Here is a 13567-nt window from a genome sequence, read left to right on the forward strand (position 1 = left end):
ATTGCAATACAGAATAAAAACTGAATTACACTATGAAGCATATATGTAAAAAGTTAAATAAGTAATGCAAAAAGAGGGAGAAAAAGTAGTGAGGTGGAGTTCATGGGTTCAATGTCCATTCAGAAATCAGATGGCAGAGGGGAAGAAACTGTTCCTGAACTGATGACTGTGTGCCTTCAGACTTCTGAACCTCCTCCCAGATGGTAGCAAAGAGAAGGGGGCATGCCCTAGGTGATGGGGGTTCTTAATGATGGATGCCGCCTTCTTGAGGCATTGTTCCTTGAAGACACCTTGGATGCTGGGAAGGCTAGTGCCACTTATGGAGCTGACTAAATTTACAACTTCCTGCAGCTTGTGCATTATATTAAGGGCCAATTGTTAATATAACAATGTTAAAGCAAATATCAAACAATCTTCAGGCCCAATATAAATCAGTGAAATATTTGTAAAAGTAAATAGTTTGTAATAGAAATTACCTGTTTGCCAATGGCAATTGCTTGTTTGGGAGATGTTTTCAATAGCGTGCCTTCTAAAATTAATCTTGGATGGTGTTTCAAAAACATCAGCCACCACAATGAACAGAAAACACTTTGCATCACAGAACAAAGTCCAAAATTATTATGCAGCCAAACTCCTAATTAATGTCCTTTAATTAGTTGACTAAATTAATCAAAATAAGTATTCCACACCCAAATGCAACTTAATATTATACACTTTCATCACATTCCCTTTGTCAATAACATAACCTATCTAATCCACATTGTGTCCCACCTCACTTCAGCCAGTTGGAAGGTGAATTGATTTTCAATACTTGATTGTACGAGTTCCGTCAAAGAATCACTTTCCTCATTAACAATAAACTGTATCAAATGAAGGGTTTAACATTCACAGATACTTTTAATACCCCCATAAATTGATTTCATGCTGAACAAGGTGAGTATTCCTTCACCTCTCACTACCTCCCCCTAATAATGCTACCTAACTACAAATGTGTCCTTCTGCTCCTTACGAAATTTATATGTCACTTTTCTGGTTACTGTTCCCTGTCCATTTATCCTTCGTATCGGTCACTACCCTCCCGGGGTTATCTCGCTATCCTACCTACACTAGTTCATGCTGTGCCTCGCACAGACTCTGCTCTTCACTGCTCGTTCATCGCCTCCAGCTTCTCGCACACGTCTCGCTTTATAACGTGGGTTATACTTTACCTTCCCCTCACTCCCTTGGCAACGGATTCGGCCATTGGCCCGTATCCGCAGCCCTGATCCTTTCTATGATTCATTGAAAATGAATGTGCATTTCCCGTTGTGACTGGAAACTTCACGTCGTTTGCACTAAGATTGAAAACTCCAAACACAGCCTTGGGTAACTGGCACCCTTCCACCAAACCCGGCGATCGCTGCGAAGACTATCTTCCTCTCACAGACTCCTCCTTTATCCCCACAGCCTTTCTGAAACACCCAGTTGTCTGGAGAGGTATGTCAGGCGAAAAAATCGGAGAATTCGAGGTAAGACGGGCGAGAAGTTTTGGAGCTAACAGATTTACTTCGCCACTGCAAATGTAATAAGCGACGGCCGGTTTGCCGGAACGAATTCAGTACAGTTAAAAGGCGGTCGTGCATTTGGCAATTTATGCGCTTATCAATGTGTTCAATAGGGGCCGGTCATCCGTAGATAGCGGGACACATTGCGGAGTTACTCAACATGTAACTGAAAATTGAAATCCTCCAGCTAGGGTTCTCCAGAAGTCCAGAAACTGTGAGACTGTTAACTTAATCACCTAAAAATGCAAAAATTTAATCAGGTTTGCATTTTAATTAGAAACTATTCACGTACCATCTTTCTAGGGATGCAGGAATTTGCCGAGGGTTCACTGTGAAAATATTCGAACACTTGGAACTATTTCCGTTCATTTTAACAACCGAACCCCAACCATATCTTGTTTATTAGGCCTATCCTCTTTGGAGATATTATTTGTTCGGAATTGGAACTATTGGGAGGAAAGGGGCATTCGGTGTGTTTGAAAGTCCGGGGGCAGATGTTCAAAGAATCTACTGAACCGAGCAATGAGTCTGTTAGAATATTTCCCAGCAGACCAGTAACGTCGAGATGGCAATGGGTCCCTGGAGTGGAGGTTTCTCAGCCCGGTGGGCAGGGTGAAGGGAGGTACCCGATCGAGCACAACATAGCCAGCAGCAAATTTCCCAGCAGATTGGTGCAGCGTTCTTCTGACTTCTCGTGGGTGATCTCCCAGCAGATGTCCACAGTGTTTACAGAGGACTCTGCTGGGAGATGTCCTAGGAGATGTTAAGTGTTTACAGAGGTAGGAGATTCCCACGCAGATTGTCAGGTGTTTACAGAGGACTCTGTTGGGAGAGTTCCCGGCGGATATTCAAGCGTTTGCTGGAATCACTCGATGATAGGTGTTGGCCCCTGGTGCCTGGTCTGTAGTGACGCCGCTACCGCCAGGGGTGTGGTCCACTGTGACTTTCTCCTTTAAATGTGCTCAGGCATCCAAAAGTTTTTCTTAAGCAGCTGACGGCGGGCACTTTCGGCGCGTTATATAGGAACGATTCGAGCTTTTCGTAAAGTAATTGTTGTCACCTTTCTCAGGGACTTTTATATCCGTCGCCGATCCGAGATCACGGGAATATTTACAAACCTAATAACAAAATGGAAGATGAGAAGATGAAAGAAGAGTACGTGCTTGATTATCACACCAAAGAGATCGACTTAGTGAACAGAGACCCAAAGCACCTGAACGACGATGTGGTGAAGGTGAGGAACAGGCCGGTTTTAGTTAACACGAGGGAATCTGCAGATGCTGGAAATAAGTAAGAACACAAAATGCTGGCAGAACTCAGCAGGCCAGACAGCATCTATGGGAGGAGGTAGTGACGACGTTTCGGGCCGAAGCCCTTCATCGGGAGTGTTTAGTTAAGTTGGGGTTTTTGCAAGGACAGAACATATTGCAAATAGGCAGCGGGGCGACCACTTTCAGTGGAAGTGCAGACTGCCCTCGATGTTATGGTAAACACGGTAATTGCATAGAGTACTTTGCTTTCACTGCTGGTTCCGTGGCTCTAATGAGGGGAGATTCAGGGACTTGCTGTCAACAGACGATTATTCTTATCGAAGAGTTCCAGACGGTGGAGGAGAAATAAACATGAAGATAGTTGAGTGGCAGTTCATCCGTGAACACCCGTTGATCCCAGGGCGACAAGAGCCAGCGCTTGTCTGCAGTCGTTTCCCGAAACCTGGCGCCCTCCGCGCTGTCCTGGAGGGTCCATGCGGTGAGCCATTGTTGGGGAGACGGGATGATCACCCCCTCGCTCTCAAATACCACGAACCCTCTGCAGCTTTAATGCTAGCAGCCAGCCTCAACTGTTCGAAATACATCGAAATCTCCTCATCCTCTTACTCCTCTCCCCCCCCCCCACATTCCGAGATACTCCGCCGAGCACCGCACCCCGCCGAGCTATCCAAACCAGATACCCTGCTCCCACTGCCCAGAGTAGTTATCCTGGTGTCACTGTACCCTAAATCCCACACACCCTGGCCCATGGTTTCAATGCCAAATAGTTAGCTGATAACCTCACCCGTACTCCGCCGTACTTGAATCGCCCTTTCAGCCTAGAACCACCGCACTGGCCACCTGCTCGCTCAATCTTGCCTAAATTAGCCTGTTTGCCCCCAGGCCTCCTCAAAGGACCCCCCCCCACCCCAGTTCACCCCGCCCGGAATATGTCCCTGAACTCCGGACGGACTGCACTCAGTCCTTATTGCAGGCTATCAAAATAAACCCACCCACCCACCTCATTCCACTTGTCACAACCCAGTTTACGCAAAATATCCCACTTCAGCGCTTCCTTCCCAAAATACCAGGGCCGAATCCACCAATTCCCCGCCCACTCGACACATCCCCAGAAACTCCAGCCCAACCTGAGTCCACCCTTCTGAACATACCACAGCCAGCTCCATCCATTCCACCCAAGACTCTCAATTCACCTAGCCTAGCAAAAGCCCTGAATATCGCACCTGTCCCATATTCACTCCATTCTTTTCTGCCCTTGCCAATACCAGCTGTGAGGACACTGTACCCAACCTCATACTCCTTCCAGCTGGCACCACACCCATTCTGCCCATCCCTTTCCCCCAACCTATGCATGGGGTAACTAACAGCAAACCCACACCACTATGTTCCCCTTCTGCCACCAATTCAGTACTATTTTGACTAACAAATCCACACTGCCTAGTCCACTCCACCATCTATTTGGTTTCAGAGCCACTCTGCCCATTCCACACCATTCTTCCCAATCCTGTGTCCAGAGGGTTCAACTGCCCAGTCCACTTTAGTACACCTACCACCCTTATTCATAAAAATTCTAACATACAGGAGGTTAATATCACAGTATACATTAGAATCAACTTTCACAGAATCTGTCCTGATTTTTTTTCTGATTCACATGCCTTTTATCCAAGAAAACTAACATCAATAGCATTATCATGCGGTACACGGGGAGCTAACTTTGTTTACAGAAAACTATCTGACATTTTAAACATGGCAAACTGTTTCAGACCAACCTAGAAACACAGAAAGCTTGAATCCTTTTTATTTGCCATTATGACATTGCCCACATATCTGATTGACATAAATAAGAAAGTATTTCATTGTTTATTGGAAAGGAGTACAGTCAACGTTTCAGGTAGAGACCTTTTATCAGCGTCTCTGCCTGAAATGTCGACTGTTTACTCTTTTCCATAGACGCTGCCTGGCCTGCTCAGTTCCTCCAGCGTTTTGTGCGTGTTGCTTGGATTTCCAGCATCTGCAGATTTTCTCCTGTTTGTGATATTCTGTAACATTCCCTTTAAACCAATATTTTAAAAAAATTCAGCAGTAATAGACGCTGTGAAATTCATAAGTATTGAATTTGGGGACAACAACCTTGCCAATCAGTCAAATGCACACTTGAATAATTAAATATCAATTATTGCCTTAAAGGGGGCAGCACAAACTTCATAAAGTGTAATTCAAATATGAACAGGTGCAAGACAATGTCAATATCATAGAACTGACAGTAACTTTGCTTTATTGCATGTTACTAAGAGAGAAGGACAATGTTCTTTTTCTCTGCTACCTCAAACTTGACGTTTCCGCCATCTCATTCCTGCAAAGGAAAAATGTGCCACCTGAGTTCAGAGGATAGTGGTTTAGTAATTAAATATTCAAAAAAACTTTTAAGTTAACCATCTCAGGACAATTTGCATTGGTAATACACCATTGCATATTGCATAATATTTTCTCTGTGCATTGAAGTGGTGAACAAGTAAATTTCACCAAGTCTATAAAATGCATCTTCAGTTTTACAGATTACAATAAATGGTTTTCAAAGTGTTATGTTCTTAAAATGGAAATGTACAGTATCTGTTTTTAGATCTGTACATTTTAATTCTCAATCTCTTTGCTGTTACAAGTACAGCTCTCATTTATAGGCCCCTCTGATAACCCCTCTACTTTTCATAGATGAAAGAAATGGCTTTATTTTGTCAGCCATTGGTGAAATCATTTTAAAGATCATAAACTGGAGCAGTTGAAAGGGCTGCCATTTGAAAATGGTCGAAGAGCCAAGTAATCAAGTTACTTTTAAGAAGAATTGTAAATTCATATTAAAAATTATTTGCAAATATGGAGCTTGTAAAATAGTTCATGGAAGTAAAAGTAATGGTGTTCTATTAATGCTGGATCTACACTTATTGATATTGTAACAGTGGTAATTGTTTTTTTTCAGAATGCACTGCTGAATAGCTCTTACAAAGCTTCAAAAATGCAGTTGAGCCTGTTTTTATTTGTTTATTTGCAATCTTAACATCGCAACTATTAAGCGATATGTTCTTTCATGACATGGTTCAATTCAAAGCTAATTGGGATCTTGGGGTTTTCATTTTCTTGTGCACTGCCACCGATCTCTGCGTGGACTACCACCAACTGGTGATCAAACACAACTGTCTCTCTTCCTGATCTGTTCGGCTTGGGTTTTATTTTTAATTCAACTGCCACTAGTTGGGGAGTTTTGTATTCAGCAGTAACCATCACAAAAGAGAGCACAGATAGTCTATCTGAGCGACAATCCTCCAGAATGAATAGATTTGTTTCCTCCCCCACCCTGTGAATTATATGGCATTTCAGCAGGTGGCTTTTTAAATCGAAGCAAGAGGTGGAGAGGGAAGAGGTAAAGGAAGCTCGGAGAGAAGTTTTTTTTAACAGATCGGGGCAAAGAGGCTAAACTGCGCAGGCGTGAGACGTAAGATGCCAGAATTTTAAAAGAAAAACTGCCATGTACAGAGGCCATCATCGTAGAGGATTGAGGCAGAGTGGGACGGCTTTGGCTCAGCGAGAACAGGAAGAGGCGAGCTTGAACAGGGCACGACTGCGCAAGCGCGTGAAAGTCGGCCTCTGAGATCAGCGGGGGAATTTAAAAAGCGAGCAGAGGCTGAGGACGAGCTTCACTCCAGGTGAGGTAAGGCCGGGTAAGCTCCTTTAATTAATCTATTTAGCTTAGGAGTAGGTAATGGAGGCAGCAGTTAGGGCAGTTGAGTGCTCCGTTTGCAGGATGTGGGAAGTCAGGGCGAGCAGAATTGTCCCTGTTGACTACACCTGTAAAAGGTGCATCCAGCTGCAGCTCCTGACAAACCGTGTTAGGGAACTGGAGCTGGATGAACTTCGGATCATTCGGGAGGCAGAGGCAGAAATAAACAGGGGTTACAGGGAGATAGTCACCCCTAGGAGTCAGGAGTCGGGTAGTTGGGTGACTGTCAGGAGAGGGAAGGGGGTTTTTCCGCTGAGATCATCGTCGAGAATGGCAGCTTAAGTCACTAGCTCCCCCGGAAAGACACGTATTAAGCCCCATTAACCCATCAAATGTAATATTTTTCGAAAAATATTTGAACTGAAAAGAGGGGCAAGAATGGGGAAAAGAAATGGAAGTGAAAAAAGCGACACTGCGGAGCCTGCGTCCCAGAGGAGAGCAACGAGCGGCTCTCGGACCCCACGGCGTGCTAGCGAGGCGGCGAATGTCTTCGAAATCCTTAAAGAGATATGGGAGTTCCGGATAGAAGTAGAGCAGCGGCTCCATGATATTAAGGCAGAGCTCACCAGCGTTAATCAAAAAATAGCGGTGGCAGAGACTCGAATTGAGAAGGTGGAAGATCGCGTTCAAAACGTGGAATGGATACTGAGTAAGACAATAAAAATAATACATCACCAAGAAGGTAAACTGCTTGACCTGGAGGGAAGATCACGGCGGAAAAATATCAGAATCTACAACGTTCCCGAAGGAGCCTATGACGGAGTTTGTGGGAAAGTTACTGCGGAACGCATTGGTTCTTCCCCCGGCCATGAAGCTGGAAGTCGTTAGAGCCCACTACGCGTTAGTCCCAAAACCTACCCAGGATAGAAAGCCGTGCTCAATAATAATTAAATTCCTTCGGTACAGCACCAAGGCGGAGATTCTACGAAGGGTCTGGGATAAGAAGAGAGTGTTTTTAGATGATATATTAATATATTTTGATCAAGATTACCCCCCCCCCCCCGCGGTCCTCCAGAAACGCAAAGAATACTCTGAAGTAAAGCGAGTACTAAAGCAAAATAAGATTAGATTTCAAACTCCGTACCCAGCTAAACTTCGAGTGTTTTATGACAATCGGACGCAGTTGTATGGGACAATGGAAGAGGCGACTACAGACATGAAGGCCAGAGGATTGCCCGTCAGTATGACCAAAACGAGGGAAAGCCTGACAGAGGAATTATCCCGCTCCGCTTGGGAAATAATGCGAGAATCGAGAAGGCAGGAGACGGGAGGAGGCCGAGAGAAATATATCAGGAAAAGACCGGGAGTTTCCCAAAGACAGTCCTCACCCCCTTCAGAACAGCCATAAGGTTTGGCTAACTTTTAAAATGTTCAGAAGCTAAATGGAAGCAAAAGTATGCGGTGATATACCTATCTCGAGAAATACTTATTATAATGAGGATTTCATATTACTTAGTTGTTATTCTTTATTCGCTCACTTACTCCTTTTTCCCCACCAAAATGAGCATATATATATATATATATATATATATATATATATATATGTGTGTGTGTGTGTGTGCATATATGTGTATGTGTGTAATGTGTGTGTGTGTGTGTGTGTGTGTGTATATATAGGAGGAGTACACAGGGAAATCTTTTCTGTGTAATGGATTTGTTCACTGACTTTTATGAATACTGCAATGGGGGCCCTCAACTCACAAGTAGGAGGGGTTATCCCCCACAGCTAGACATTTCCTCAAGCTCAACACAGGGTCATCTACTAGAGACCTCAGCCTTGGAATCACACGTTCGTTGCCATTTTTGTTATTATTTGAGTTTCTTGGTTCTTATTTGTTCAGGGAGTAGATCGATTAAGTTTTATTCTAATTTCAATGGTACATTGACAGATAAATACAAATGACTAAGGACAAGGTAAAATTCATTTCTTTTAATGTAATTGAGCTATTAAATCCAATCAAACGTAAGAGAATGTTATCCAAAATGAAAAAAGAACAAGCTCATGTAGTATATTTACAGGAAACTCATTGAAGTGATAATGAGCATAAAAAACTAAAGAGAATGGGCTTCACTAATCTGTTTTTCTCCTCATATAAATCAGGACATAGGAGAGGAGTTGCTATTATCTCAAGTAAGCTAAATTTTGAGAAAGTATTTGAAATGGGAGATAAAGAGGGCAGATATATTCTGGTAAGGGGGAATATAGACAGCAATTCAGTTACTCTATTGAATATATACGCACCCCCGGGAAGTGATATTGGTTTCTTTCAGAAAATTACTTATATTATGGTAACGGAAATAGGTCTCCTGATATGTGGGGGAGACTTAAATTTACAATTACAACCAAACTTAGACTCTTCCAATAGAAAAACCTATGAAACAAAAATCTTTACATAAGGAAGTTAATACACTTTTTGAGGATGTTGGTTTAATTGTGTTACGAAGCCCCGTAACTGGGTCACTTACCAGCAAAGATAGAGAGGTCCATTGAAGTCTGATGGTACTATTTTTAAAAGTATTTATTGATAAAGGGACACAAAAATAAGATTAATGCAAACATACAGATAATATACGTCATTAATACTAAATCTAAAGTGCGGGTATAATAATAACCAATAAGAAATAGCTCTATCATTGTCTAGGGGATAACGTATTGTCCGCTGGAAATATATAAGTCACTGTTAGTTGATTCAAGCTGCAGCGTTTTGGGTTTAAGAGAGAGACGGTTTAAACTTGCCCAGGTCTTTTATGATGCCAATCCTTTTAGTCAGGGGCGTGGGTTTCCCCGTTGTTAGCTGAAAGCAGTTTTCCATGGTTCCAGCCACCAGTCCCAGGCAATAGAACTGAATGCACGTGGCCTCCTTCAAATGGCTTCCTGCTATTACGTGGTCGCTTACCGTTTCTTCTGGTGCATTTGAGGGGCTGTTCCTACAGACCCTCTTTTATCCTGACTTGCAAGGTCGCAGATGTCAATCAGGTTGGGGTTGATGCAATCCCTCCCTCAACCAGCCCACTTTGCCTGAGGGCGTCCACGTAGTACAGTCTCCAATCCACAAATTCACCTTCCGGAGACAATGGCCATCTCCTGTAGCTTTACATCACCGGGGAAACGAGACATTCCGCACGTCTCTCTCATTTCCTGGGCCCTCTGACCCAACCCAACAGTGATCTTGCGATTCTCACAAAGGAGGGTGCTGCAGGCATAACAATTGATATATGGAGGAACCTTTTCCCTGACAGAAGAGATTACACTCATTATTCTGCTCCACATTCTATATATACAAGAATAGACTATTTCATAACATTTTGAAAAGACAAAGACAAAATAAACACCTGTAGAATTGGGATAATAGATGTAAGTGACCATGCACGTATATATTTATCTGTTGATTTTGACCTACAACCAAAGAATACTATTTGGAAACAAAATTCAAGTCTACTCAATGATCCGTACTTTAAGGAACAAATTAAAAAAGAAATTGGTCACTACTTAGAATTTAATGATAATGGAGAGGTTTCAACTCCCATTCTATGGGATACTCTGAAGACGGTCTTAAGAGGGAAAGTTATAGCGATATCTTCATATAAGAAAAAAATAAGGAATAAAACATTAGAGGAATTACAAAATAGGATGAAGGAACTAGAGAAAAAAACACTAATTGAATTTGGCACAGGATGCATTAGGGAAAATTAAAAGAATTAGGAATGAAATAGATAATTTGGCTACACAAGAAATCAGGAAAAACTTAATGTTTCTGAAACAGAGACATTATGAAAGTGGATCGAAATCTATGAAAATACTGGCATGGAAACTGAAAAAAAAAATAGCAGAAAATACAATTCGTAGAATTAGGGACCCAAGAACAAAAATGATAAAAAGTAAGCTAAGTGAAATTCAAGAAGTTTTTGAAGTGTTTTACAAAACTCTATATTCCAAAGTTCCAGGGGGAATCATAACCCAAATTGACACCTTCTTGAATTCTCCAGAGTTACCCACTTTAAGTGCAGAACAAAATAGAATGATGACTGCTGACATAACTGAAGTTGTATTAAAAGCTACAATTAGTAGGCTTAAATTAAGCAAGTCACCAGGATCAGATGGGTATATGGCAGAGTGGTACAAATAATTTAAAAATGAGTTAATTCCTGTTTTACTCCCCACACTGAACTGGGCTCTAAAAAAGGCACAAATGCCACCCAGTTGGAAGGAAGTGATAATCTCAGCTATACCGAAAGAAGGTAAGGATAAAATGGAATGTGGATCATTTAGACCAATATCCATTCTTAATATAGATTATGGGTTATTTACCTCCATCATGGCTAAATCACTAGAGGAGTTTCTACCCATACTGATATGTAATGATCAGACAGGTTTTATATGACAACACCAAACTCAAGACAATATACGAAGGACACTTCACATTATGGATCATGTACAAAAAAATATCAAAGCAATAGTGGTGATAAGCGTGGATGCTGAAAAAGCATTTGATTTGGTTAATTGGAATTTTCTTTACAGAGTTTTGCATAGATTTAGTTTCCAAGACACAATTATTAAAACTATACAGACATTATATGACAATCCTACTGCTAGGATTAAAATCAATGGATATTTACCAAATAGTCTTACCCTAGAAAGGGGCGCGAGACAGGGTTGTGCATGGTCACCAATACTCTTCGCATTATATCTGGAACCATTAGCTCAATACATCAGACAAAATTAAGATATCAGGGGAATTACTATTAAAGGGACAGAGCATAAATTGGCTTATTATGCAGATGACATTTTGATCTATCTTGGGCAACCAACATACTCTTTACCTAAATTAATGCAATCCTTTGAACAATATGGTCAATTATCAGGATACAAGATCAATATAGATAAAACCTAATTACTTTCATATTACTATAGCCCACCAAGAGAAATTGAAAGTTGATACCCCTGGGCATGGCGCACAGAGTCTTTCAAATATTTGGGCATCATTTTGCCAAAAGATTTGGCAAAATTATCAGAATGTAATTATCAGCCTTTATATAAAAAAATTAAGGAAGATGTGGCAAGATAGAACCTGATTCCTTTTTTCAGTCTCAGTTCAAGGATTGAGTCTATTAAAATGAATATACTTCCCAGACTGTTATATCTCTTTCAGACCCTACCAATAGAGATTAATCAAAATCAAATCAATGAATGAAACAAGATGCTATCAAGGTATATTTGGCAGGGTAAAAGGCCTAAAGTTCGACTCAAAACTTTGCAATTAGCAAAGGAAAAGAGGGGGGATGGGGCCTACCTTCTCTTAGAGATTATTATTTTGCAGCACAGTTGAGAGCTGTGATATGTTGGTGTAACCCATCATATGACGCTCAATGGAAAAACATTGAGGAGCGGGTACTTCCCATTCCCATACAAGCAATTTTGGCTGATAACAACCTGCAAAGGTACATAAATGCTATTGATAACCCATGGGTGAAATTGACTCTTAAAATATGGAAAACTACTGTAAAAGAATATAATCTAGAAGGAGATATTGCAATTTTTAAATGGTGTGCATATGAATCGGATTTTACACCAAATAAATTGGATGCTAGATTTAAGGACTGGACAGCTAAAGGAATAACAGTTCTTTGCAACATAATGAAAGAAGGAACACTGTTCAGTTTTGAAATGCTTAAAGAGAAGCACTTATTAGAAAAACAAGATTTTTATCAGTATTAACAGATGCGACAATAATGTTAATAAGATGCTTTAAAATGTAACCAAGGCAAATACAGGCTTGATAGAGCTCTTTAGAAAAGCATATAATTCAGATAATGGTAGTAGAATCATTTCAAGCATGTATAAGGGGTTGTCAAACCTTAAAACACATTCGACTTCATACATTGAAACAAAATGGGAGAAGGAAGGAGGGATAATTATATCTGAGGAAGAATGGACAACAATATGGAGATATCAATGGAAGTGTACCAGTTCACAGAAATGGAGGGAGTTTAGATGGAAAAACTTGATAAGATATTTTATTACACCCTCTCAGAAATCCCATTATGATAGTAACCTCCCTGTTTGCTGGAGAAATTGTGGAAATCGAAATGCAAATCATTATCATATTTTTTGGGACTGCCCTGTTATCAAAAACTATTGGAGGGGGATACATAATGCCCTACAAGACATTCTTAAATGTGAAATACCCTTAGAGAGTAAGACCATATATTTTGGATATACCTCAAGAATGGTTGAAAAGAGATAAATATTTAATGAATATACTGTTGGTGGCTGGTAAAAAGACTCTTACTAGGAAATGGTTATCACAGGAGAGCGATGGAAATTACAATGGGCATTTACAAAATGGAGAATATAACAGCATCTGTTAATCATAAGCTGGAACAAGTTGATTCATACTGGGAAAATGGTTTAACTACATAATGCCTCATAGGCCTGATTTTACTCTCACAAATCAATGAATCTGTTGTGTAAAAAAAAAAGATCACTCCCTACTTGCACATAGTTCTTTCCTTTTGCTTGTTTTTTTCTTTCCACTCTTTTCTATAAGTGTATACCTCAGATAAATACTTCGTGGAGATTTCTGATATATATGACTATATGATATATATGTACAATGTCTGAAATACATCTTATAGAAATGTTTGTTTGATGATGAACCAATAAAAAATAAATTACAAAGGAGAGGGAAGGGGAATAGACAGGAAGAGCAGAGCACCCCTGTGCCCATTCCCATCAACAATAAGTATACTGTTTTGGATACTGTTGGTGGGGATGACCTACCAGGGACAAGTTGCAGTGGTTGCATCTCTGGCACCGAGACTGGACTCTCAGCTCAGAAGGGAAAGAAGGAAAAGAGGAGAGCAATAGTGATACGGGATTCAATAGTTAAGGGGACAGATAGGAGGTTCAGTGGAAGAGATCGAGAATCCCAGATGGTCCATTGCCTCCCTGGTGCCAGGGTCCACAATATCTCGGATCG

At 41.1% G+C, this 13567-nt stretch overlaps 1 protein-coding gene across 2 annotated transcripts in view; it reads left to right on the plus strand.

Moving 5' to 3' along the window:
- Positions 1–1054: 1054 nt before the first annotated feature.
- The window catches only part of LOC132398615 (caveolin-1-like), a 29860-nt gene continuing 17347 nt past the window's right edge, over positions 1055–13567 (plus strand). The window contains exons 1-2 of one of the 2 annotated variants that reach the window (XM_059978275.1): positions 1055–1508; positions 2614–2778. In XM_059978275.1, the coding sequence (XP_059834258.1) occupies positions 1479–1508; positions 2614–2778 (195 nt within the window). In that variant the 5' untranslated portion in view covers positions 1055–1478. Of the gene's footprint in view, positions 1509–1812; positions 2324–2613; positions 2779–13567 lie in introns of those variants that run through there. The other variant, XM_059978277.1, reaches the window with a different exon arrangement.

Source organism: Hypanus sabinus, chromosome 8 (genome assembly GCF_030144855.1).
Source record: "Hypanus sabinus isolate sHypSab1 chromosome 8, sHypSab1.hap1, whole genome shotgun sequence".
NCBI classification, from domain to species: Eukaryota; Metazoa; Chordata; class Chondrichthyes; order Myliobatiformes; family Dasyatidae; genus Hypanus; species Hypanus sabinus.